Genomic DNA, 27,352 nt, shown 5'->3' on the forward strand with positions numbered 1-27,352 from the left:
TTGTATTTTATATTGTATTTTGCAGTGTAATTGTTTCATTCTACACCGACAGTGTGTGTGTGTGTTTTTGTTTTTTTCTTTTGTTTTTGTTTTTTCCTCCTGAATCGTCAGTAGACTTATTTGTATTCATTTTTGGGATCCATGACTAGCCTCTGGCTAAGGATCCTTGAGTGTCTTCATGTAATTACATGTGTACTTTGAAATAAAAAAAAAGAAAGAAAGAAAAAGAAAGACGTCAAGCGTGGATCAACGCAGTGAGGAGGGTTAGGTAAGTCCCTACAGCCATGCCGTGCTTTCGGCTGTGGCCGTTTGTATTTTATGTTCGTTCGTTCAGGTTACAAGCCGGTACTCAACGCTGAGCATGCACGCGACGACTGCACTAACAATTACGGGTACTTGTTGCGTTGTTGCATGTTCGAACATGAATATGCTAGCGTGGTTTAACAAACATTGCGCTGTTAGGTGATTACAGTTAGGGCCTGTGAGAGCAGTTTTATCACTTCTAACGCCCGAAACCAGCTCAGGCAGTATGATAGACGCCGTAGTGATAGAACATGCACGCTTGCTTTGTTGTGAATTTATATCCTATTTTAACCTGTGAATGACACTCGTACTTAATATTATGCTGTACTCGAGGAGCTCATGAATTCTTTGAGTTGCTACCTTCGGAACTTGCGCAATTTCGTCTGTGTCTGTGCGTGTGTTTGTGTGTGTCTTGGCAATTGCTAATATACAATACTATTCTTTCTTATGCAGTCCTGATGGAACTGTTTGGTTGCCTAAGGAGCACACACGAATTTGCAGCAGACATTTTGTAGGCAACTGCAAGAGTGACATTAGCCAACATCCAGCCTAGATCCCTACCGTTTTCCCTCCGATCTACAGAAAAAAAGCACCTGACAAGGAAAGGGCGCAAAGGTATGAAACGAAAAAGTGAAACTGCTAAAGTAAAATGCAGCTTTGTGTTTTTAATAAGTTCTGCTTTTTTATTTGATACTTTCAATCCCGTCATGGATTGTTACTGGGAGGGCATTCAAAATGGCAATGAGATGCAAATATAAAAATTAATTGCACGATGAGTTTGGCTGCACCCTGTTTAAGGTTGGTAGTAATGTTACTTTTACCGGTTCAGTGCAGGTGGCAAAGGCGTCTCAACCAGGCAATATCATCTAGAGAGCTCGGTGCAGGAAGTGAAAATCCATCACGAAGTACAGACGATGAAGCGACAATGCATAAACCAGGAACCTCCATTACAGAGGACATTCACATGATGGATCTCAGCCATGCACCTCTGGAGATGAGCGCAGCTGCGGCTTCGACGATCAGCACAAGTGACTCGCATACTTCAATGAGTTTGTGTGGCGCAGGAGAAAGTCATTTCATTGCAAAGACAGATGCTGTGAGGACACCTTTTAATTATGGGATCATATTTCTGTGTATACAAAAAACGACACAAATTCAACATTAATTTTCTATTAATACTGCCCTTTCAACACTGTTCACATGTAGCACTGAAAACGTGTCAGTGCAATACAACATAGTCATTTATATATAATTTTTTTTCAGGCATGCCAAACCAAAGAGTGTGTGGCTCAAGGAAAGCTTACTATACTTCTTTCTGCGACAAATGGAACTGATGCATCTACTCAAGTTGTGCATGCAGAAATGAGTCACAAGGTTGGACTATGCTGCGGTTTTTCCTTATCAGATGTGCTTAATTGTAGCTAACAATTTATTAGGGCTAACAGAGGAGTTCTGGATTCAGTGCGATTACATTTGTTGTTAATTTTTATTCCTGTAAAACATTCTCTTATTTTATAGTGGTGGTGCTTATTTTCTTTTTGGAATGAATGAGCATAGTTGCAGGGAGATGTAAATACCAATTTTCATTGGTTAGTCCTCTTGCTAAAGTATATTTGCCTGTGAATTTCACCGTGTTCTCTGTTTATTCTGCTGAAGGTTGCAAGTACAGATGGCAACTGGAAGAAAAACTGTGGGTTTCAAGGCTTTCAGTCTCTAAAGCAAAAAGAAAAAGCGCTGCAAGATTTGTGTGGAGTGATGCTACAAGTCTTCTGCCTTCTCTTGAACCTGCTGCCTCCTCCGAAGTACAGGCGCAATACTATGTCAAAGGAAGATAGGCTGTGCTTGTTTCTCGCCAAGCTACGTCTTGGGATAACATATAATGCACTAGGGGTAATTTTCAGTGTTGCACCCTCAACAGCATCCACTGTTTTCAGGAAAACACTTGGTATTTTAAGCATTGCTCTGAAGGATTGGGTCTTCATGCCTTCCCGGAGAGCGATCAAACTTTCTTTGCCTGCCCCATTTAAGGAAAACTACCCGAACTGCACCTTAATAATAGATTGTACCGAGATCCTCACTGAAGCACCCTCAAACCGACTGTCAACATATTTTGTACCGCAGCCGTGGCCTCGTGGCAGAGCGCCCGCTTCGGCTTCGGGAGGTGGTGGGTTCGACTCCCGTCACCGGCCGGGTACCCACCGGTTTTCTCAAAATGGGTACAAGCTATGGCCCGGCCTGGTGCTCGGCTTCCTAGGACTGCATTGCTTGGGAAAGGAGCCTGCGCCTTCAAATCCCGTCACTGTGGACAAAGAGTCGTGTGGAAAAAGGGCCACAAATTGGGCTTACGCCGCACGAGGCGGACTTATGGTTGCTTGGCAGGGGAACTTATCACTCATCCGCCAAGGCAACTGTTTGGTCTAAGACCCTTTTCCCAAGCATTTCACCCTAGAAGAGCCGAGCACCAGGCCAGGGGAAATCTTGTACCCATTAAAGAAACCGGTGGGTACCCGGCGGCACTGGGGATCGAACCCAGCACCTCCCGAAGGCGAGGCGGATGCTCTACCACAAGGCCACGCTTCGGTGCGCTCCCTTGTATTCACATTACAAGGGAGGATACATGCTGAAATTCTTAATTGGCATAATTCCTAATGGTATGATAAGCTTCGTATCCAAAGTTTATGGAGGGCGACACACTGACTCATTCATTACCCAAGACTCTGGCTTTCTGGAGCTTGTTAGACCAGGCGATTTAGTTTTAAGTGATAAAGGATTTCAAAGCATCCGCACAACGGTAGAAAGGAAAGGTGCGGTGCTACTTATGCCTCCTTTTAATTCAACGGGTGGTCAAATGTCTGATGATGACATAGACATGACTTACAAGATTGCCTCTGTACGTATCCATGTTGAGAGAGTAATCCAAAGGTTGAAAATTTTTCATGTTCTAAGGAACAGAGTACCGCTTAGCCTGATCCCACACATGAAGAAAGTATTTTCAGTGTGTGCTGCCCTAGTAAATTTGCAACCTCCAATAATTAAGCAGTAGGCCTGCTTTGCTTGATGTAGTCCATACATTACTTTCTATGAATTACATTCATAACAGTTCATGTTAGCATTCAAATGAGTTCATAACTCTTTAATTGTATGCATCCTAGCCAATAAATGGGTATGCTAATCACAGCATTGTGGACTTCTGTTTGACTTTCATTTGTTGTAAAAGGTTCTGTGTTGGTCACCATGTGTTTTGCACAGCAGATCTGTGCTTTTCACTTTTTATTCTCCCATAGATGGCAGCAAAAGAGTGAAAGCAGTGGACGCAAGCCAGTATACGGCACTGAAATGATATCACAGAAATATGGTTTATTGAACATCGCTTCATATCACCTCATCGTAGGTGTAATGTTAAGAGATAGGAAGCGTGCAGAGTGGGTAACAGGACAAACTTCAGTTAATGACATTCTAGTTGAAATCAAGAACAGGCATGGGCAGGACGTAATGTGAAGAAAGGGTAACCGGTGGTCACTGATGGTAATAACAACATGAATTCCAAGGGAAGTAAACCGTAGTGGGGGGTGGCAGATAATTAAATGACATTAAGAAGTTTGCAGGCAAAGGGTGGATGCAGCTGGCAAAGGACAGGGTTAATTGGATAGGCCTTTGCCCTGCAGTGGATGTAGTCAGGCTGATGATGATGATGACTTCATATTACAGAACTCTGATTTATTGAACATGAGCTACACCCAACAACTTAAATGAGACATCTGGCTAGCCTGAACAGTGCGACACATCTGGGCTGTCAGCCTGATGTACAATGAAAATGCAAAACAATGCACTGAAATTTAGTGTAGTTAAAGCTTGTGACTGTTCTTTGGACATCAAACTCTTGCAAACCAACGCTTGACACTTCCCCTAATTGGTCATGTGGTCTTTGCATGCTACTTTCAGTGGTATATTGATAACTTACATTTCTCAGTTTTACTAGTGCTTTGTTAAAAATTTATTTCATGCATTACTCTGCTTTTTTATTGAAATGCAATTTTATTATGGATGAATTATGTTAGAGCTTTATCTGGCGAACTTTTCTATGCTATGACTAGGGGACACTAGGGCTAACAAATGTAAAAGCTACCATTACAACAAAAATTCATGCTCAAACACTTAAAATCTCCAGGTGTTCTAAATTAACATGGCACGTCCTTTCAAAAGGCACCTGTTATAGCCAGACTTGCTTCATGGCAATAAATATCACATAATGTAACACATTTTAAATACATAACTCCTGAACACAAAATTCTTAAATATGGTTAATTACTGGATATTCCTGGAATAAAGAATGCATAGATGTTCAAATTAATACAGAATTCGGCATGTACATGATAAAAATGGTGGTTATATAATCTAAAATAACTTGAACAAAGCGTCTTGAATCAGCTAAAGAAATAAAGTATTGAGGCCTAGAACAACAACTGAATTAAGAACGTAAAATAAAAATACTCCATCTTTGGAATCAGATTCCACAGAAAGGCCTCATCCCGGTTTACTATCACTGAGTGTTTAGGACTGTAAACATACAGAATGGCCTTGTGAAGGTTCATTATATACATTTTTACTTGGATTTGAGTGTAGTAGCTATGTGTGGTTTTCAATACAATCTCATCCCCACTGAAAACTAAGTAAGGCAGTAGGCTGCGCCTTTCTTCATACAGGATGAAAGGTTCATCTCTGAACTTATATGTGCACTTAATCTCAATGACCACAGTTTCGTAAATTTTGGCTATACTGTCTGGGCTGCAGCAAAGCCATGGTTGCTCTGGAAGCACGATGAGTCCTGTCTGAAAATAAAGAATGGGATTAATTATTGATTTATTTGAAAGAGCCAAGGACGAGAAGACTTGACGTACAAAGAGAGACTCATGGAAGGCAAAACAGCAAGCAAACTTACTTGTACAATGCAAATACTAAGCTTTTGTTGGAGCTCATCTCGTGCAATTGCTTCTGTCTTGATACCTGAAAAAACAATTTTGCGTCTTAGACTTTATTATTATGAAAATAGGACAGAATTCAATCTTGCTGTGGCACAGGAAGCACAGTGATGTGATTTGATGACAAAGCACAGCATGTTTTTCTTTTAAATGAAGTGATATGCTGCTGGAAAGCATACCGTAATGCATTGCAGCACTTGTGTAAGATGATTTCTTGCATAATTGTTCAGCTGCTTTCTGCAATCCGTCATCATTCTTCTTTGTCCTGATGATATGTGCCTTAGTGCTGCTTATGCGGACGTGACGCTCTTCATGCCATCTGCAAATTATAAGTATTATGAACATGATTTCATTCTTTCTGTGTTGTGCTTGCTACCATTTGCTGAATTTTCATTACATACCGTGAGCAGTTTGCCTGGCCCATTGTGTGAAGGCATAGGTCACATGGGTTCTCTTTAAGTACCACTTTTTCTGCATAAATCAGAGCCCTCTTGTCATCCATTTCGCTGGCGAAATTTCTCATTTGGGTTCTTTCGTTTTCAAGAACCTCTAGGTATCTGTACACTGGTCTGTGCTTCATTGGCTGAAGTAAATCCTCTAGAGTTTTTTTCTCCAATTTCGTCGTCACTTGTTGAACAATATCATTGAGTACTTCCTCACAAATCATATCCTCGGCACTTGTTTTCTCTATTTCCAATATTTGTTTTAGTGGGCACACTATATCCGGATAGGTAAATATAATATTTGGGTCATGAGGCTTTCCTTCTTGAGTGCTATTGTCCTGGCCTGATATGAAGGACGAAAAAAAAAGTAAACAAGTTAATGGTATACTCAACAAATGTAAACAGCAGCTATTAAGGGCGGCGTGTTGAATGCACAGAAAAAAAAAGAAGCTAAAGTAATTGGCCAGAAAGCATATTTTCAGGCTGCAGTGTTCAAGCATATAATTCCCCGCAGGGAGGCGTCTGCTGCATGCAGACGTTGGTGAGTGGCGACACCACGGGGTTAACCCGAGCATCCGCAGGGACATCCCCGCAGGGGGTTGATGGGGAACAATGCGTCACCACGGACCCGAGCATCCGCGCTTAGCCGTGCGTGGCATCGCCGTGTCCGGGGAAAAGGGGATCCTGGTGGTTGAGCCGATGCCGAGCGTTTGGACCCTTAAGGCCCCTCGGCGGAGGCAACACACCACTTTGGCCCCAGCTTCCTGTAGACGGCACCTCCGGCCTGACCCGACCGGGGGAAATCGGCAGTCGCCTTTTCCTGTCCTCCCCTCTATCTTTCACTTTCCTATTTCCTTTCTTACAACTTTCCTGTATCCTCCTCTCTTCTTCGTTTTTTCCTCTTTTTCCTGGCGGCGAGGGTTAACCGTGTGTGACCAACTACCCTGAGTTGAGTCATATTAGGTTATAGTTAAGGTGCTGGCGTGGACAGGACTTGCTTGCAAGTTCCTGTCGCGTCCCCTTGTTGGACTCCATGGTGGATGGCTGGCACCATGACCGAAAAACATCAATTTTTTATGGCTCCCCCCCTTTCAAAACCTGATCGCTCTCTTAAAAGAGTGCGGAACGAAGCAGAGAACTTTTTTTCCAAAAAGAAACCAACATTTGCCAAATTCCATGTCGTCCACATTGAAGTTCAAGATAAACAGGCCAGAATTCTATCCCCCTACATGGTATCGAAATGCTTAACAGAAGCTTTGGGCCCCGGCTACAAGGTATCCGAAATGACCAGTGGCGATTTATTGCTGGAACTCCGAGAAAATGTCCAAACCACCAAACTCTGTAACATAGTGTCTATTGGGGACACACCTGTCTCCATCACTGCACACCGATCACTCAATACTGTCCGTGGCGTCATCTCAGAACCCCGGTAACGGGCCCAGAACAGTAAATTCCTTCCGTTCCATTCCCACCCAAAACTTTAAAAGTTTCTCTATCAGACATTTTTAAAATTCTTGTCTTTTATCAGCTAGTTAGTAAAATAACTTTTAGGCCCTTTACACCAACGTTTTTATCCACTTTGTTTTCAAACTCTGCTCAAGCATATTTTTTTCATACCTTGTTCTTGGCGCATGATAGCCTTAGCTGCTTATGCGCCAATAAACCCAACACAACACAACACATTCCCACCCAAAAAAACAAACATGATATTTGCGATTCAATGGAACTGTAGAGGAATGTTGAGGAACTACAGTGATATAACACATATTCTAGGGTCCGCGATGCCTCTAGCTCTATGTCTCCAGGAGACCAATCTTGGTCCACAACATTCAAATATCTTAAAGCGTTATACAACTTTTAGGCGTGATCGCGAACATGCAAGTAGACTCTCGGGAGGCGTCGCAATCATCATCCAAAGCGGCGTCCCGGCTCAAGAAATCAAACTGAAAACAAAACTTGAGGCGGTTGCGGTTAGCGTCATCAGCTACAAAACCATAACAATATGTTCTGTATATCTTCCCCCACACATCACATTAACATGCCAAGATCTAGAAGGCCTGATCGATGAACTGCCGGAGCCATTTCTGGTAGTTGGCGATTTTAACGCTCACTCTCCGTTTTGGGGAAGCGAACGCTGTGACTCTAGAGGCCAAACAATCGAAGATTTTATACTTTCGAATAATGTCTGTCTATTAAATACGGGAAAAGCCACATATTGCTGTCCAAGCTCAGCAAAAATGAGCTCTCTCGATTTAGCCTTCACATCACCATTACTTTTTAACGATTTTAAATGGGATGTTTTAAATGACCCCATGGGCAGCGATCACTTACCTACCATCATCAGGCTCTCATCGTCCACTCCAATCATCCCCACAAGGCCACGGCGCTGGAAAATTCAGCTCGCCGAACGGTCACTTTTTACAAAAAGTGCCACTCTGGAAAAGGAATTTTGTGACGACCTAAGCACAGATGAAATTAATGAGAAGTTTACTGAATGCATAATATCGGCCGCAACACTCGCTATACCACAAACAACAGGACTCGCACAAAAGAAACACAAAGTGTGGTGGACAAAAGAATGCACATTAGCAAAAAAACAACAAAACAAAGCGTGGAGCACTCTGTGTCGATATCCCACTGCAGAGAACTTACTTACCTTTAAGAAGGCAAAAGCCAGAGCGCGCTATGTGCGAAGAAATGCAGAGAAAACCTCTTGGCAGAAATATGTCTCCTCAATAAATAGTTCAATAACATCAAAGAAAATGTGGGAAAAAGTTTGTAAATTTACTGGTGACCATACCCCTTTCACACTTCCCCTCTTGACTGCACCCGGGACACAAACATCTTTAGAAGAACAGGCCAACATATTAGGCGAGCATTTTGCTGAGATCTCAAGTTCATCCAACTACACAAACACATTTCAGAAACACAAAGCAATAGCTGAAAAACAAAAATTCCCATCCGGAGCAGGTATACATGAGGATTACAACCAGCCTCTCACACTGCAAGAATCAAATAAGGTATTATCTTCTGGAAAAAAGACAGCACCAGGACCGGACAATGTGCATTACGCTATGCTTGCCCATCTCTCGGAGGCTGCTGTAGAGGCACTGTTAAAATTCTTTAATAAAATCTGGATAACTGGAAATATACCTGACGAGTGGAAGAAAGCAGTCATAATACCCTTTCTCAAACCCGGAAAACCACCAACAAGTCCTAGCAGTTATAGACCAATAGCCCTCACCAGCTGCATTGCTAAATCTTTCGAAAGTGTAATAAACATTAGACTAACCTTCGTACTTGAATCTCGGCAACTACTAGATAAACACCAATGTGGGTTTAAGAAAACATGCTCCACCACAGATCATCTTGTCCGCCTAGAAAACACCATCCGGGAGGCGTTCATCCACAAGCAGCACTGTATTGGGGTCTTCTTCGACTTGGAGAAGGCCTACGATACTACGTGGAAGTTCGGCATCCTCCGGGACCTAGCAGAGCTAGGTATCCGCGGCAGGATGATGAACTGCTTGAACGACTTCCTGGCTAACCGCACATTCCGAGTCCGCCTAGGAGCAACTCTCTCCATGACTTTCACCCAAGAGAACGGCGTACCCCAGGGGTGCATTCTAAGCACGACACTCTTCATACTAAAAATGAATTCCTTAGCTAAAGTAATACCCAAGTCCATAATGTATTCAGTTCATGTAGATGACCTACAAATAGCATGCACGTCCTCCAGTATATCAACCTGTGAGAGACAAATACAAATCACACTAAATAAACTAGGTTCTTGGGCAGACAGAAATGGATTTAAATTTTCCCCTCAAAAAACAGTAGCTGTTCTTTTCTCATTGCGACGAGGCCTACAGGTCGATCCCAGTCTATACCTGAATCACACTGCGCTACCAATTAAACAAGAACACAAATTTTTAGGCCTAACTTTCGACAAGAAACTCACATTTCTACCACACATTAACAACCTTAGAAAGAAAGCTTCTCAAGTCCTCAATATCTTAAAAGTGCTCTCACGGAAGCGGTGGGGGTCCGATAGAGCAAGCCTTTTACAAATATATCGCTCTCTGGTGCGCTCCAAGCTGGACTACGGGTGCATAGTATATGGTTCGGCAAGAGCATCCTACTTAAAAAGATTAGACCCCATTCATAATCTTGGTCTGCGCCTATCATCTGGAGCATACACAACATCACCAGTAGCCAGCCTATACGTTGAAACTAATGAGCCCGCTCTTGAGGACCCAAGAATCGCACTAACATGCACATACGTCTTAAAAATCCGTTCTCTTCCGAAACATCTCTGCCATCCAGTTGTCACCAAGTGCCCATCTAAAAGATTATTCATCAACAAACCACATTCTATCAGACCATTACTATTGCGCTTTGAAGACAGATGTGAAGAGCTAACAGTACTAGACTGCTTACCGAATATTGCACAAAGGAATGAATATTTGCCACCATGGTACAGCCTGCCTTCAGTATGTGACCTCACAATGACACATTTAGATAAAAAGCAAGCGCCACATGAGTACATATTACAGGAATTCTTTGCACTACAAGAAAAGTATGACACCTACATTGAATTTTATACAGATGGCTCAAAAACAGAAAGTCACGTTGGAAGTGCAGTAATTCAAGAAACAAATAAACAGATAATGCGATTACCAGAATGCGCATCGGTTTTTACTGCTGAGTGTTATGCCATCTTTGTAGCTGTAGAAAAAATAGTAAGAGAAAACATCAAAAATAGCATCATTTACACTGATTCCCTGAGTATGCTCAAAGCACTGCACTCCAGAAATGCTGCTGAACCCATAATAGGTAACATCATACATAACATTGTTAAAATCACAAAACAAAAACATAACATTAAATTCTGCTGGGTTCCTAGCCATGTTGGAATCGTAGGTAATGAGAAAGCAGATGTATGCGCTGCACAAGCCCGGAATGGCCAAATAAAGCAAGTGAACATACCGCACAGGGATTGTTTAAAGTTTATCACCAGTAAACTCAGAAATAAGTGGCAGGCTGCATGGGAAGAACACATAAACAACAAACTACATTCTGTGAAACCAATTTTAGGGGAATGGCAATCATGTAGGCATCAAGAACGTTTTACCGAAGTTATTTTATGTCGGCTCCGCATTGGACACACCCATCTCACGCACAGCTTTCTACTAACCAAACAGAACAAACCTCTCTGTGAAATGTGTGGTGCTGAACTCACGGTGAACCACATTTTAATTTCTTGCATAAAACTAGAAGAACTAAGAAAGAAATATTTCACATTTTACAGAGAAAGCATCCCTTTACACCCCATGTTACTTTTAGGTGATCGAGCACTGGTTGACATCTCTTGTATTTTTAGGTTTCTCAGGGAAGCCAGTGTTTTAAACAAACTCTAAGTATAAAAGCTTCACCTTTAACAAAAACTCTAACCTTGTGTTTGGCGCATCATAGCCTCAGTTGCTTTTGCGCCATTAAAATCAATATAACTAACTAACTAACTAGTTTGCGATGGCGCCTAAGAAACCCCGCATGTCCGGTGCCCAAGAAGAGATGCTGCTCGATTTTTTGGAGCAGCACATCTTGGCACGGGCCTCGACGGAGCTCTCCAATACCATCACCGCGGCCCGCAAGCTTGCTCTGTGGGACAAGCTGGCGGAGAGCTTGAACCGATTGGGACTGGCTGTCAAGACTGCCGAGCATTGGCGGCAGTCTTGGCGGCAAATGTGCTGCCACACAAGGGCGGAGCTGGCAAGTCTGCGGGCCGGCCAAGGGTGAGTCTGTCAACAGTGTTGGTAAATGGAATGCCGCAGTAACGTGTCTCTTCGCATTCGCTCGCAGGGGCACCGGAGGTGGCAAGCTGCCTGGCTCTGGGGGCCGCATCATCCAGATCTTGGGGTGGGCCAGTGCCAAGGGCGTGGGGAAACCTTATTTCCCCATTGCCAGGCGACAGGTGCGTTTGCAATGTTGTAATAGAATCGTGAGGTTATAGACGTTTTCACAGTTACCTGCTTGGTGGTAATGAGGGATTCTTTACTGTTTCACAAAGTCGTGCTGTGAACAATGTACCATCAAGATGAACTTCGGGATATGCATGTGTAAACGTGCGGCGGTTTGCCTTCTCGCAGGCCCAGCTTCCTGTAGCAGCAGCATCAGCTCCAACGCGACCCCCAGCAGCAGCAGCAGCACCACCACCGCCACCAGCAGAAGCAGCGGCAGCAGCAGCACCACCATCTCCACCACCACCTCTGCCACCCTCCAGAGCACCACCACCTCTGCTGCTACCACCCTCTGCAGCAGCAGCACCTCTGCTGCTACCACCCCCTGCAGCACCAGCAGCAGCAGTAGCACCAGCAGCAGCACCAGAAGCAGCACCACCTCCGCCGCCTACACCGCTGTCGTCTCCATTGTCAGCGGGTAGGTGAACCGTTTCGTATGGCTAGTAAGTTGTGCGCATTGTTAGCGTCTTGTGTGGATTTTAATATCATGGAACAGATGAGCCTGAGGTAGAAGTTAAATCCTATGAGAAGGATTTAAGTAGTCCGAATGCAGAAAGTGGAGGTTGCATATGCAGTTTCCACATTTGATAGTGATGTTTTTGTTCTGCTCCTAGGGATTTGCTAGTTCTCGTAGTGCTGCAAATGAAGTAGGTGTTCATTTTACTATGGTGCACTGCACACTTCGGTGCAACTGTCCACTGATCAGTTGTGCTGTAATGCTTTTATGCAGACGACAGCATGAGCAGCATGGACTGTGTGCTGCTGGGGGACCTCCTTGCAGAGGAGCTGAGCGAAGAAGCCGGTGAGTCAGCCTGCAAATATGTAGCCTCTTTAGCAGCCGAGTTGGAAGCTGCTCGGCCTCAGTATGATTTGCAGAGCAATATGTATAATCAAAATCATCCAACAGTGGTCGCAAAACTTTCCCGTACATCAGGCACTGGAGCTTGTGCAAGTTTTGTCCTCTTGCAGTGGGGACTGTGATGGCACCCATTGGTGTAATCAATGCGCACAGCGTATATGTTGCTACAATGGCACGTTCGTTACATCACTGACAGCGTATGCATTTGTATGGGCCTGTTCGTGTGTATTCATGTACATAGTTCTCTCAGACATGGTACAGATCAGTTTGCTTATTCAACAGTGTACCGCATTGAGTAATATGCGCATGTTCCCCTCTGACAGCCCCCCAGCAGCCACAGCCGGGGCCAAGCTCCGTGAGAAGGCGCCCGCCTCGCAACAGCAGGCGGGCGGAGGAAGACGCCGTGGAGCAGCTGCTGCTGGAAACTCGGCGCAGCGCTGACCTGGCGGAGGCGCGAAACCGCCAGGACGCCGAGTTCCAACAGCGGCTGCTCGACACCATCGAAAGGCTCATTGAGAGCAACAGTGAGGTATGTGCAGACAAAGTGTTCGGATTTTTACACAGAAATATAACATAATGCATGGGTATTCAATTTTGATAATGACTGTTTGTTGTGCTCACGGCCATGCCTTGGCTCCCTGGCAGCGCTGCAACACGCTGCCGCGTTCCACTCAAAGGTGAAGCTTAAGCATCTATCAAATTTTTTTTTTACGTTTCGCGTCATTATTTCGCACAGTGCGTACCCTCGACACATGATTTACAGAGCCTGGCGTTCTGTCGCTGCCATATGGAACGCACGCGTGTAGGGCTTGGCCGCATCATGTTCACCGTGGAAGTGAAACCAGCCCTCTTCAATCACTCGGGGTAGTGCAGTTCAAGCTCCTATCCTTTGCAGGTGCAGACAGCAGCGACTGCAGCAACCGCTGCGCAAACTGCCGTCATGGCAGATGTGGCAGCTGCGATGCGGCAGGCGGCAGGCGCACTGCAGCTGTCAGCAACGGCCACACAGCAAATGGCAGCTGCTGTTGCAGAGTCACGTGGAGAGGAGTCGGCCCGACAGCACCTGCTTGCTCAGTGTGTCGGGCTACTCACCGTGCTAATCCGCAACCGCACACAGTCGCCGGACGCATCCGTGTAATTTTTTTGTTCATCTTCTTTATAGTTAACCTTCTGACATGCACACACTGTGTGCGTTTAATTCTTTTTGTTTCCCACTAGCGCCAGGCGCAGAAACTGCACGTGTATTCTCATTTTTTCCTTCCAAGCTTTTAGCAGGTGCAGAAACTGGTCTCAATTCCCTTTGGTTTAGTTGCGTTCTGCCAGGTGCTCAAACTGCGCTGTGTATTCGTATTTCTTTTTTTTCCTGCCGTGTGCCTGGTGTAAAAGCTGTTCTGCATGCAACTATGTTGTTCGCAGGTAATTTTCCCTGCCGTTTTCTTCCGTCACGCGTACATTTCATGCGTGCACCTGCAGCTGTGATGCTCTCATTTCGATTTATAGGCATAACAATTTGTTGTTTTTTTCTATTGGTCTTAACATGTCGTAGCAACATGTTGTGTATGCACGCTGATGTGCGCTGCCGTCACTCAGAACACTAGTGCAGTCTGAATTTTTATATATGTAAACACGCCTGTCATAGGCAGGATCATTGAACAATCATTGAACTGAAGTAGTCACATGCCTTTATGCTGTATCATCCGTTATGTGGATATTTTTCTTTTGCATTGTTCATGCTTCAGCATCTCTGATAGGTAAATGTTGTTTGCATTGTTCCTGCTGTGTCATCTGTGATATGTAGATGATTTTTACACTGTTCATGCTTCAGTATCTGCGATACGCATATGAAAATATTTTTTTCAGTGTTCCTGCTGTATCATCTGTGATATGTAGGATGTTTTTGCATTCAGGTTTTTGTAGTCCTCCTGAATCTACTAGGACCACTGTCCCATGCAACAGTAGCCCATTGTTCTAGTGGTGTTTCATATTTTACCACAGCGATGTACGAATGTGCCTTTCTGCTTGCACAGCATGTGTCATGCTTGTGATACTTACCACTGTACAACTGTTCTTTTCTGTCTCTGTGTGACACAAGTTGCGCATCACGAGGCACTACTGAATGCGTTACATCTGTGTCAATTGCATTGTATGCAGTACACTCAATGCTTAAAGGTCGAAATGGGTGCCATGCTGTCTCTAAACGGTGAAATGTGCACGCTGAATACATGCGATGCAAAACAGTGTGCGTGTGGTCTTCCTCTTCCAAAAAAACACCAAGAGCATTTGTTGCCTTGTTCACCCAAAACTCATCATTTATGCAGTGCCACGCACATGAATATACGCATAGGTGGTGAACACAAGCAACTGTTTCATACTGCAAAGTGACGTCAGCAAAGAGTCAGGTGGTTACACACATGAATACTCGCATAGGTGGTGAACACAAGCAACTGTTCCATGTTGCAAGGTGACGTCAGCAAAGAGGCAGGTGGGTTGACGCAAGCAACGATGAAGGAGAGTGCACGAAGACGCGTTTGACTTGCCGGACGAGCTGTTCCGGCGTCTTTTTTGATTGGAGAAGCAGACAGCGGTGTGGCTGTGCGACGAACTCGCCGATGAACTGGCAGGTGTGTGTGCGAGTGCGTTGTCGGTGCGGCGACAGGTGTTGTGTGCACTTCGGTTCTTTGTCACCGGCAACTTTCAACCTGCTGTAGGTAACAAGGTGCACATCGGCATCGCACAACCGACGGTGAGCAAGTGCATGCGACGGGTGGCTGCGGCGATATGCGAAGTTGGCGCGCAGAAGGGCTGGGTTCACTTCCCCGTGCCTTATCAACTTTACTTTATCATGACATATTTCACCACTCACAAATTTGTTGCTGATTAACATTGCACTCATACCCACTCAAGCTCGGTGTGTGACATCGCAAATGGTACCATTTACGATGAACATATTTTGCCTACAGGCGACCTTGAACTGAGCCATATAATGCTTACGCATTAATAAATACGGTAACTCAATCTGTACGAAATAAGACGTACGCAGGTAAGCGTAGCAGGTAAGTAGACGATTTAACGCATCAGAAAAATTTTGCGAGGAAAAGCAGATACCGGTAACGAATTCCAATCTTGCACTGTTCTAGGGAAAAAACTATTTAAAACTGTTAGTTTTGGCGAAAAGGGGAGTAAGTGAATGTTCATGAACGTTCAGAGTCCTTCTCACTAGAGGACGCTTAATGCACTCCCGAAGCTTAAGTTTATTTTTACCTGTTAAACTATTAAACAAGAATACCAATCTATTAATCTTTCGGCGGATTTCTAGTGTAGGAATGTTATTTGACATCATTAACTCCGAGGGAGAGTCTTCCCTTTTGTATTTTCCGTATATAAACCTAACCGCTTTCCTATTACTTTAGTGTCCAGTTTCAAGAGCATCGCCAGGACACCCTCACAAGTCACTTCAGTGCCCTCCTCTGGTGTAGCCGCTGCTTTTATTTCATATTCATCCCCGCAGGGAGGCGTCTGCAGCATGCAGACGTTGGTGAGTGGCGACACCACGGGGTTAACCCGAGCATCCGCAGGGACATCCCCACAGGGGGATGATGGTGAACAATGCGTCACCACGGACACGAGCATCCGCGCTTAGCCGTGCGTGGCATCGCCGTGTCCGGGGAAAAGGGGATCCTGGTGGTTGAGCCGATGCCGAGCGTTTGGACCTTTAAGGCCCCTCGGCGGAGGCAACACACCACTTTGGCCCCAGCTTCCTGTAGACGGCACCTCCGGCCTGACCCGACCGGGGGAAATCGGCAGTCGCCTTTTCCTGTTCTCCTCTCCATCTTTCACTTTCCTATCTCCTTTCTTACAACTCTCCTGTATCCTCCTCCCTTCTTGGTTTTTTCCTCTTTTCCTGGCGGCGAGGGTTAACCGTGTGTGACGAACTACCCTGTGTTGAGTCATATTAGGTTATAGTTAAGGTGTACAGCTGGCGTGGGCAGGACTTTCTTTCAAGTTCCTGTCGCGTCCCCTTGTTGGACTCCATGGTGGGTGGCTGGCACCATGACCGAAAAACATCAATTTTTTATGGCTCCCCCCCTTTCCAAACTTGATCGCTCTCTAAAAAGAGTGCGGAACGAAGCAGAGAACTTTTTTTCAAAAAAGAAAGCAACATTTGCCAAATTCCATGTCATCCACAGTGAAGTTCAAGATAAACAGGCCAGAATTCTTTCTCCATTCATGGTATCGAAATGCTTAACAGAAGCTTTGGGCCCCGGCTACAAAGTATCAAAAATGACCAGTGGCAATTTATTACTGGAACTCCGAGACAATGTCCAAACCACCAAACTCTGTAACATAGTGTCTATTGGGGACACACCTGTCTCCATCACTGCACACCGATCACTCAACACTGTCCGTGGCGTCATCTCAGAAAATGATTTTCTACATCTCACAGAGAAAGAAATGCTGGAAGGACTCTCAGATCAAAATGTCATAGATGTATACCGCATCAAAATCCGCAAGGACAATAAAGAAATAGATACCAAACACCTAGTCCTGACTTTTAACACATGCACATTGCCCGAAACCATCGAAGTTGGATACCTCAAAGTAAATGTAAGACACTACATCCCTAACCCCCGAAGGTGCTTTAATTGTCAACGGTTTGGCCACGGATCACAGAGTTGCCGCGGCTGCAAAACTTGCGCGAAATGCGCGTCAAAGGACCACCATTCTGAGGAATGCGACGCAGCTCTATGCTGCGCTAATTGTGAAGGAGACCACGCTGCGTACTCCAGGGCGTGTCCGTCCTGGAAAAAGGAAAAAGAAATCATCACCATTAAGACCAAAGAAAACATTTCATTCAAAGAAGCCAGAAGGCGTTTTGCACTTTACAACACATTCTCCTTCACAGCGAAACCAAACTTCGCTGATGTGGTGCGCGGGGGCGTAGCACCACACAGCACTCCGGCACCTGCCGCGGCCAGTTCTACTGCACCTGTGGCAGGGCCACCCACGCCCAGGCAGGGACAGCGAAAGCTGCTCTGCCAACTCCAAGCCAGGCAGTGCTGGCCCATGGGTCGACATCCCGCAGGACTTCCCCCCGTCGGGGGAGGCCTGACACAAACACATCCGCGGCTTCCCCACGGTCTTCCAGCACCTCCAGTGAGGTGATGGAGGTAACTCCCGATCCGCCCGCTTTGCAGCGGCGGAACAGCTCTCTTGAGCGGAAAAAAGGCAGGGCCACCATAACGGCCCCAGAACATAAGTAAACCCCCAATCGTTCATACCCCAAACATAAACATGGCTTTTATAGTTCAGTGGAACTGCCGAGGAATATTGAGAAATTACGGTGACATAAAAAATATTTTAGGGTCAATGTCACCCGTAGCCTTATGTCTCCAGGAAACCAATCTAGGTCCACAACATATGAACATCCTGAAGCATTATAAAACTTTTAGACGCGATCGTGAGCAGGCAAATAGACTCTCGGGAGGCGTCGCGATTGTCATACAAAGCGGTGTCCCTGCTCAAGAGATCAGACTGAAAACAAAACTTGAGGCAGTTGCAGTCAGCATTGTCACCTATAAAACAATTACAATCTGCTCTGTATATATTCCTCCACATCTCACAGTAACAGTCCACGATCTACAAGGCCTCATTGATGAACTTCCAGAACCATATCTAGTAGTCGGGGATTTTGACGCTCACTCCCCTTTTTGGGGAAGTGAGCGCTGTGACTCTAGGGGTCAAATAATCGAAGATTTTATCCTCACAAACATTGTATGTCTTTTAAATACAGGAAAAGCCACCTACTGCTCCCCTACCTCGGGGAAAATGTCCTTTTTAGACGTCATTTAGCTCACCTTCTGTTTTTAATGATTTTAAATGGGATATCATTGACAACCCATATGGCAGTGACCACCTCCCTATACTAATCACTTTAGCATCCCCACCGGAAATAATCCCCACAAGGCCACGGCGCTGGAAGCTTCACCTCGCCGACTGGTCACTTTTTAAAGAAAAGGCAAATTTAGAAAATATACTTTTAGATAATCTCTCCATCGACCAGATAAATGAAAAGTTCACTAATTGTATCATAACTGCCGCACTCACAGCTATTCCACAGTCATCAGGAGTGGTGCAACAAAATCATAAAATATGGTGGACAAAAGACTGCAAGGAAGCAAAAAAATTACAAAACAGAGCTTGGGGTAAATTTCGCAGGTATCCGACTCATGAGAATCTCATAAATTTTAAAAAAGCAAGAGCTAAAGCTCGGTACGTCCGTCGTAGTGCCGAGAAAAAATCATGGCAAACTTACGTGTCTTCTATAAACAGTCACACCACATCTAAAAAAATGTGGGAACATGTGCGAAAATTAAATGGAAACTTTTCACCGTTCACAATTCCTTTATTGACAACACCTGGCACACAAACAAGCATAGGGGAACAGGCAGACATATTGGGGGAACATTTCGCAGCAGTTTCAAGTTCATCACACTATGCGCAGTCTTTTTTAAAATACAAAAACACAGCCGAAAAACAAAGACTTCCAACTAGTGGAGGGGCAAACCAAAAATATAACAGTGTGATTACCCTCCAAGAAATAAACACAGTACTGTCTGCTGGTAAAAAAACCGCTCCAGGACCCGACCAAATCCACTACGAAATGCTGGCCCATCTCTCTCAACCTGCCGTAGAAGCACTTTTAAAGTTCTTTAACAAAGTTTGGATATCGGGAAAAATACCCGAGGCCTGGAAAAAAGCTATTATTGTGCCGCTTCTTAAACCTAGTAAACCCCCAACCTCTCCTAGCAGTTATAGACCCATAGCCCTGACTAGTTGCCTCGCCAAATCCTTCGAAAGTGTCCTAAATATACGACTAACCTTTGTTCTTCAATCCTGTGAACTTCTTGATATCCACCAGTGTGGTTTTAAAAAGGGATGCTCAACTACAGATCACCTAGTCCGTCTCGAAAATACAGTCAGACAAGCTTTTATACACAAACAACACTGTCTTGCAGTCTTTTTTGATTTAGAAAATGCATATGATACTACCTGGAGGTTCGGAATTCTTCAGGACTTAGCTGAACTTGGCATCCATGGCAGAATGCTGAACTCCATTAAAGACTTTTTATCTAACCGCTCATTTAATGTGCGTCTAGGCTCAACCCTTTCGAGGGATTTTATTCAGGAAAATGGAGTGCCTCAAGGATGTATTTTAAGCACAACTCTTTTTATTGTAAAAATGAATTCTCCTAACAAAATAATACCAAGGTCTGTCATGTATTCACTTTATGTAGATGACCTCCAGATAGCTTACACATCCTCCAACATATCAACATGTGAAAGACAAATACAGCTAACAATCAATAAACTGACAACATGGGCAGACAGAAATGGTTTCCGATTTTCCCCACAGAAAACAGTGGCCATTCTGTTTTCATTCAAACGAGGCTTGCAGGCAGACCCCACCCTACACCTTAATGAAATAGATTTACCAGTAGAAAATGAACATAAATTTCTAGGCATAACATTTGACAGAAAACTCACTTTCCTGCCTCATATTAACACGTTAAAAAAGAAAACTTCCCGATCACTGAACATACTCAAAGTCCTTTCACATAAACACTGGGGTTCTGACAGGGCAGGCCTTCTAAAAATTTATCGCTCTGTGGTACGATCCTCATTAGACTGGCAGTATAGTATATGGTTCAGCAAGGCCATCGTACCTGAAACGACTGGACCCAGTGCACAATTTAGGTTTACGTCTTGCAACTGGCGCTTACAGGACATCACCCATAAATAGTCTTTACGTTGAAACAAATGAACCCTCTCTTACAGATAGAAGAAGCATACTCACATGCTCATACGTTCTAAAAATCCGTTCCCTACCAAAACATATCTGTTACCCTATTGTTACAAATTGCCCATCGAGAACACTGTTTAATAACAAACCACTAGCTATCAGACCACTCCTGCTGCGTTTTGAAGAGATGTGCCAAAACCTCGGCCTACAAGATTCATTACCCGACATTGCTCGAAGACAAGACCCACTGCCTCCATGGTACAATTTTCCTAAAATCTGTGATTTCACCCTTACTCAATTTCATAAAAAACAAACTCCACGACAACATATACTACAAGAATTTCTTGCACTCGAGCAAAAATACAGTAAGTTCACAGATTTTTATACAGATGGCTCAAAAACAGATGTTTACGTAGGAAGTGCAGTGGTACGAGGTAATTCGGAGAAAACAGTAAGACTTCCAAATTGCGCATCCATCTTCACTGCAGAATGTTACGCAGTCTGGCTGGCCATAGACAAAATATTAAAGGAGCACCTCACAAACAGTATAATCTACACAGATTCCTTAAGTGTGCTTACAGCTCTCCACGCTAGAAACGCTACCACTCCTATTCTTGGTGACATTATACACAGCATAGTAACGGCCGCAGCTAAAAGACAAAATATAAAACTCTGCTGGGTCCCGAGTCATATCGGAATAAAAGGGAACGAGAAAGCAGACTTGTGCGCTGCTCAAGCTCGTAGGATGGAAACGAAAAAAGTAAACATACCTTTTAACGATTGCATAAAATTAGTACAACGGAAATTAAGGAAGAAATGGCAGTCGGCTTGGAACAGTGAAGTCAATAATAAGCTACATTTAGTAAAGCCGGTTGTAGGGGAATGGAGGTCGTGTGACCACCAGGAACGCTTCAAGGAAGGGATTCTCTGCCGTCTCCGAATAGGCCACACTCACCTTACACATAACTTCCTGCTAACAAAACAAACCTGTTTGCGAAGAATGCGGAGATGAACTTACCGTTAACCACATTTTATTCTCTTGTGCGAAACTGGAAAAACTAAGAAAAAAATACTTCACCGAATTTTATAACGAATGCATTCTTCACCCAGCACTGCTTTTAGGTGATAATGCCATTGTTAACATACCTTCTCTTTTTAGCTTTTTAAAAGAAGCAGACGTGCTTGAAAAACTGTAAATTTCGATCCGCTAGTTCACTTTATTAGGTGATACACCTCAGCTACTTTCTCATTCATGAGAAGAAGGCTGAGGTTTTTATTTGTCTGGTTGGGAGCCTCGGGATCCTTGCCCAGGCAAGGATAGGCGCTGAGACTACCTGACCTTCTTAATACTTTTAACATTAGCCATGTCTAAATTTCGTTTCTTCCCTTATTACTAGGTAATACAGTATTATTAGGCCATCTACACCAGCGATGATTTTTAACATTTTTGAAAATTCTACAGAAAACTCAAACTCATTATATACCCTGAGCTTGGCGCATGATGGCCTTAGCTGCCTATGTGCCATAAAACCCAACACAACACAGAGACAGGGATGTCCCCAATGGATACAATTGTTGCAATTTTTGAGTGTTGTGTGCTGTCGCGCAGTTCAAGAAGTAAGTCGCCACTGGCCATTTTTGCACCTTGTAGCCAAGGCCTAAGGCCTCCGTCAAGCGTTTTGAGACCTGGAATGGGGATATTATCATTGCTTGCGTTTCTTCTGCTTTGCTATGAATGACATGAAATTTTGGAAAGGATACTTTTCTTTTTTGAAAAAAAAGTCATCTGCTTCGGTCCGCCCTCTCTTGAGAGAGCGATCAGGTTTTGAAAGGGGGGGAGCCATAAAAAATTTAGGTTTTTCGGTCATGGTGCCAGCCACGTACCCACCATGGAGTCCAACAAGGGGACGCGACAGGAACTTGAAAGAAAGTCCTGCCCACGCCAGCTGTACACCTCAACTATAACCTAATATGACTCAACTCAGGGTAGTTGGTCACACACGGTTAACCCTCGCCGCCAGGAAAAAAGGAAAAAACCAAGAAGTGAGGAGGATACAGGAAAGTTGTAAGAAAGGAGATAGGACAGTGAAAGATAGAAAGGAGAACAGGAAAAGGCGTCTGCCGATTTCCCCCGGTCGGGTCAGGCCGGAGGTGCCGTCTACAGGAAGCTGGGGCCAAATTGGTGTGTTGCCTCCGCCGAGGGGCCTTAAGGGTCCAAACGCTCGGCATCGGTTCAACCACCAGGATCCCCTTTTCCCCGGACACGGCGATGCCACGCACGGCTAGGCGCGGATGCTCGGGTCCGTGGTGACGCATTGCTCACCATCATCCCCCTGTCACCAGTGGTAAGCTCCGCTGAGGTCCACGTCGCCTCGTCACACTGGACATAGTCGTCAAATGTGACTGAAGGATCGACGGCTAGCTGCTCGGCCACCTCGCTCCAAAGCTCGCTCGAACTGTCCTCCGCTGCCGGTTCATCGGTTTGTGGTTGGCCATCTCTGATCGTCAGGCCGGCCTTCTTCCAGCAGTTTTGGATGGTGGTGGACGTGACGCTCCACCATGCGCCTGTCAGCATTTCCGCAGCCTGTAGGACGTTGATGACTCTCGAGCGCTGCAGGCGCAGGTTGATGAGCAGCCGCTGAACAAGGCGCTTCCGAAAGTGCGACTTCACGCTCCTTATTATTCCTTGGTCCAGTGGCTGAAGTACTGACGTGCAGTTCGGCGGCAGATACTCGAGACGCACATTCGTGAGCCGTATGTTGACAATGTGCGCCGAGCAATTGTCGACAATCATCAAAATGTGCCTCCCCTCCTTCCTCATCTTCTCGTTTACCGTCAGCAGCCACTCGGAAAAGAGCTCGCGGGTCATCCAGGCACGCTGATTCGCCCTATAATGGCACGGCATTTTTCACATTTTTCATGCAGCGCGGCTTCGAAAACCTCCCGATCACCAGAGGCTTCAACTTTTCAGTGCCATCTGCATTGCAGCAATACAGCACGGTGACGCGAAGCTTCGACTTTTTGCCGCCTCTGCACTGTTCTCCTTTAAAATGCATTGTCTTGTCCGGGAGCAGCTGATAAAAGTAGGCAGTCTCGTCTGCATTAAAAATATTAGCTGCTGCATAAGACTTGACCATTTCGTGGAAGCTTTCCTCCCTCCACGTGGCTGCTGCTGCTTCATCTGCTGCCTTCTCCTCGCCAGACACAGACTGCCAGGCTACGCCGTTTCGTTGGCGAAAACGGTGGAGCCAGCCAGAAGACGCTTCGAAGCCGGTAGGTAACCTCAAGAATTGCAGCGAACTGCCGCGCCTTCTTCTGCAGCATTGGGCCTGACACAGGCACATTCTATGCTCTCACGTCTTTAAGGCGGCGGTACCACGCTAGCGGCGGTCAGCAGCCGTTTTTTGTCATGTTTGTGTGAGCGGTGTGGCTCATCCGTTTGCGCTAGAAAAATGATATTGAGCGCATTGTAAAGATAATTGTATCTTCTTTGCGATGGTATGTGTCGCTAAAAGCTATTCACGTTAGTATGATAGCAGTGAGCAAAAGAGCGAGGGGCATAAAACGATATTTTTGCTCGACTTGCCTGCGTTGGATTTGCTGTTGACGAAAACTACTGCTCCGAAAAGAAAACTGCTTCTGCAGCTTTTAGATTAAGTGTGACTCGAGGACCTTACAGGCAATTTATTGAGTTATATTGGGTGGTTATTTAGAACTGGTGCCATAAAAAAGTGTGAAATTTAAAAGAATGGCGCATTAATAACTCCTAGTCCAGTTCATAAATCACAAACATATTTAGCAGGATTGTAGATAGTACCCATGTTGTTAATTCTTGAAAATTTCATTGAGCTACATGTCATAATTTTTTAGTTTTCATTGTTCAAAGTTGGTCGTAACCTAGAAACTGCGCTTTTTTGATCTGAGTTTTAGAAGGAAGTAAACGTCGTATAGGGAACAAATTTTGCACGCGAAATATTTAGGAAATATTCAAGGACCTGCTCAAGTCCGAATTTCGCTATGACAAACAGAACGGTATTACTGCGCCATTCAATTGCGCTATTTTTTGGTGCGCCGTAACCTCCGCAAAATACATCCAGCGCGAAAGATCACTGTTATATTCCAGGCTTTTTTGACAGGAACTGAAGTCCCTGGTCTTAAACTACCAGTGATGTAAATTTGGGTATGATAAACGACTCATGTTAGCTCGCACTCGCCCCGTTTGTTGGTCGACGGGGCTGCTGCATTTGAATCTCGCGGGCGTTTTGACTCAACAATGGAGTTCCGCCAGTCAACGACAGTGGCGCTGTCAAGCATTTTGAAGCAAGACGTACGAGACAGTAACTATTGGGGTTTACTGAAACGTGTGCGCAGCGCCTCCCCTGTGTGTGTGACGCCCGCAACTCTCGCCCCGGTATTCTGTACCGGTACGGACGACTGACTACGCTGAAGCCTGTCCTGCCTTTCGGTCGCTTCTTCGGCTGCTCCGCAGGCTGTCATCGGTGTATCGTGCTGTTTTGCTTGTTGGTGTTTTTTTTTACTGTGCTTTTGTATTTATGTGCAGCGCCGTTTTTTATCACGTTATCTTGCCAGTTTTTTTGTGTGTAAAAGTGTCAAATGGGGAATCGGCGGCGATACCTTCAACGCAAAAGGTCGACGATCACAAAGCTTCGTACGCGCATGGCTGATGTCAGGGCCAAACGCAGGTGAGCCATTCGGACCGCAATTTTGTTATTAGTATGTGCATTGAAGTCCCAACTGTACCTGTGTCGCGTGCGTGAGCTACCTCGTAGTGTGTGTTATCGAGTGCGGTTTTTCATGAACGCGTGTGCAAGATTACCAGTGTCACGGCACTGTGACATTTCGTAAGGCGCCTAGTCGTTTGCTCTTTTGCAACAATATAGTTTTTCTTTCCGCCCTCCTGTTATGGCCTCGTAGGTGAGTATATGTGAGGTAAAATCATTATAGAGGGTATTTTTGCTATAAACTTATCACTTGTTTCATACAAATGCTTGAAAGCTACACAGCCCTCGTTGAGTTGGGTGTTTTCCTTAGCTGAAAAGGCGCTGAAGCACATTTGTGGATGAATGCACTCTAAATATGCTTGTAATTGATTTTCAAATGTAACCGTTGAGATCCCTGCTATATGAAACATGAAACAGTGTGTTTTCATTTCTTTCCGCTTTATATTTTCAAAAATGTGGGGCTTTTATATGTCCGTTGCAACGTCACTGTTGAGTTGTTTCTTTTTCCCAAGTATAGCTTAGTTGGACATGCTGTACTTCTTATGCCTGCTCCTTTGTTCTGTTCTATAGCTGCGTCTTTTCTTTTGCTACTAGCCCGCTTGTGGCGTTCACTTTCCTTGGAAGCACAGTATCAATATACACTTTCAAGGGATATTCAACCTCACAGCTCACATTTTTCTGCTTGTGTGTAATGGATACAGCCTTCTGCTGGTAAGCTTTTTCTTCGTGAACTGCTGGTGACATCAAAACAAGCAGTGTATCATTGTTCCAGCAGCTTTGTATCACCCTGTATGGCATAAGCAGAATATGTTTCTATCGTGCTCAGCAGGCTTTTATCCTAACATATCTGCTCTCATTGTTACAGTGGCAGCAAATTACTTAGATGTATGTAAGGACTTTTCAGTCCACTTGCTATGTTTATGCACATATTTTCTTTCCTTTTCCGTTACTGCCCTCACATTTTTGTATGACGGGAGGTAAGCATATGTGTTTGTGTGTTACTGAAACACTAAGTCAATGGAAAGTAACTGCAATGGTTGAGCAGTAAAGAACAAGCTAATACCCACTTTTGAGCACTGACATTTCCTGTCACTTCCTGAAAATAGACTCACATATGACATTGGTATGGTCTTGTTTGCTTGCAGGCTGCCACCATGATGTGTGGGGGAGTTGTGCAAGGCATCTGAACGTGCTTAGCAGATGTTGCAATAAAATGGTCCTGTTTTTATAAGGAACATGCATTTGTCTTTTGAAAATGCACATCAATGGAAGTGAATGAAGCCTTCTGCTTCTGCCTCTACCAGTGGCGAAGTGCATGTGTGGACAGTGCGATTTCACTAGCATTGTAGTGGCAAAGCATGCCCCCAAAATTATATGTCAATCACACACTGCAAGAAAAAAAGAATGCACGGATAACATTCTTGAAAGGTATATGGGAGCGTAGCTGGTGATATGCATGCGCGCAATGCAGCAAAAACAATGCCAGCATCTCTTGCCATTGTTTGCACTGCATGAAATACCAGTACTTTCCCTCAGCGGTGTGCAAACCACGGATACCGAAATCGTTAGAAATGCAATCAGTTGTCAGTCTCGGCTACAGGGTATTATGATTCAAAACTAGCTCTTGTAAATGGCGGTTTCCGGAAGAGCTGCTCCACAATAGTACAGCGACATTTGCTGCGCATGGCGCTGCACGATTGCGCGTGTAGTGTCTAGATAGGAGTAGGTGAGTTGCATAAATATGGAAGTCTGCTATGGTGGGCTTGCTGCTCGCACCGCTGGCACTTGCCACGTGCCAGCGCAAGTGCCAATCTGCTCGCGGGTGCTCAAAAGCGGTGGTGTCCCTCATTGTTAGTCATGGCTGGAATTCCGCTCCGGTCAAGAATGGAGAAAATTGTGCTGCGGGCGTGCGGGGCAGCTTGGTGTATGCGAGTGAGAGGGGAGCTTGCGGAGCGGGCGAGCGTAGTGTATGTGTGTGTGAGAGAGAGAGAGTGCGGTCGCCCTCTCCCGAAGTGCGCGCCTCACGTGTCAGGTCGCCGGCAACTTTCGCGGTCCTTCCCACTGGCTGTATCGCCTCGCGTAATGGAAATAGAAGCAGGAGGGAAGGTTTTCCCTCTCTCTCTACCCTTTGTTTTCCCCTTCACTGTCATCTCGCTTTCCATTTCCATCCCCCAGCTCCAGCTCAGGTGCTTCTAGACATGATAGCAG

At 45.0% G+C, this 27,352-nt stretch overlaps 1 protein-coding gene, 1 long non-coding RNA gene and 1 pseudogene across 3 annotated transcripts in view; all 3 read left to right on the plus strand.

The window, feature by feature from the left end:
• Positions 1-3,483, plus strand: part of LOC149344925 (uncharacterized) — a 141,015-nt pseudogene extending 137,532 nt beyond the window's left edge. The window contains exons 6-11 of the transcript XR_016283235.1: positions 215-268; positions 757-918; positions 1,138-1,399; positions 1,567-1,677; positions 1,960-2,412; positions 2,893-3,483. The product of XR_016283235.1 is annotated as an uncharacterized LOC149344925 (transcript). The remainder of the gene's footprint in view (positions 1-214; positions 269-756; positions 919-1,137; positions 1,400-1,566; positions 1,678-1,959; positions 2,413-2,892) is intronic.
• Positions 3,484-3,570: 87 nt separating this feature from the next.
• On the plus strand, positions 3,571-14,841 carry LOC149344928 (uncharacterized). The gene is made up of 6 exons (XM_089546411.1): positions 3,571-11,517; positions 11,585-11,696; positions 11,872-12,160; positions 12,473-12,544; positions 12,925-13,130; positions 13,497-14,841. The coding sequence occupies exons 1-6, from the start codon at positions 11,255-11,257 to the stop codon at positions 13,737-13,739; spliced, it is 1,185 nt and encodes a 394-aa protein (XP_089402537.1). The 5' UTR covers positions 3,571-11,254; the 3' UTR covers positions 13,740-14,841.
• Positions 14,842-23,769: 8,928 nt separating this feature from the next.
• LOC149344929 (uncharacterized) lies at positions 23,770-26,379 on the plus strand. The gene is made up of 2 exons (XR_016283236.1): positions 23,770-25,105; positions 26,290-26,379. It is a non-coding gene; the product is annotated as an uncharacterized LOC149344929 (long non-coding RNA).
• The last annotated feature ends 973 nt before the right edge of the window (positions 26,380-27,352 follow it).

Source organism: Amblyomma mixtum, chromosome 5 (assembly GCF_055824585.1).
Source record: "Amblyomma mixtum isolate Tamu chromosome 5, ASM5582458v1, whole genome shotgun sequence".
Taxonomy (NCBI): Eukaryota; Metazoa; Arthropoda; class Arachnida; order Ixodida; family Ixodidae; genus Amblyomma; species Amblyomma mixtum.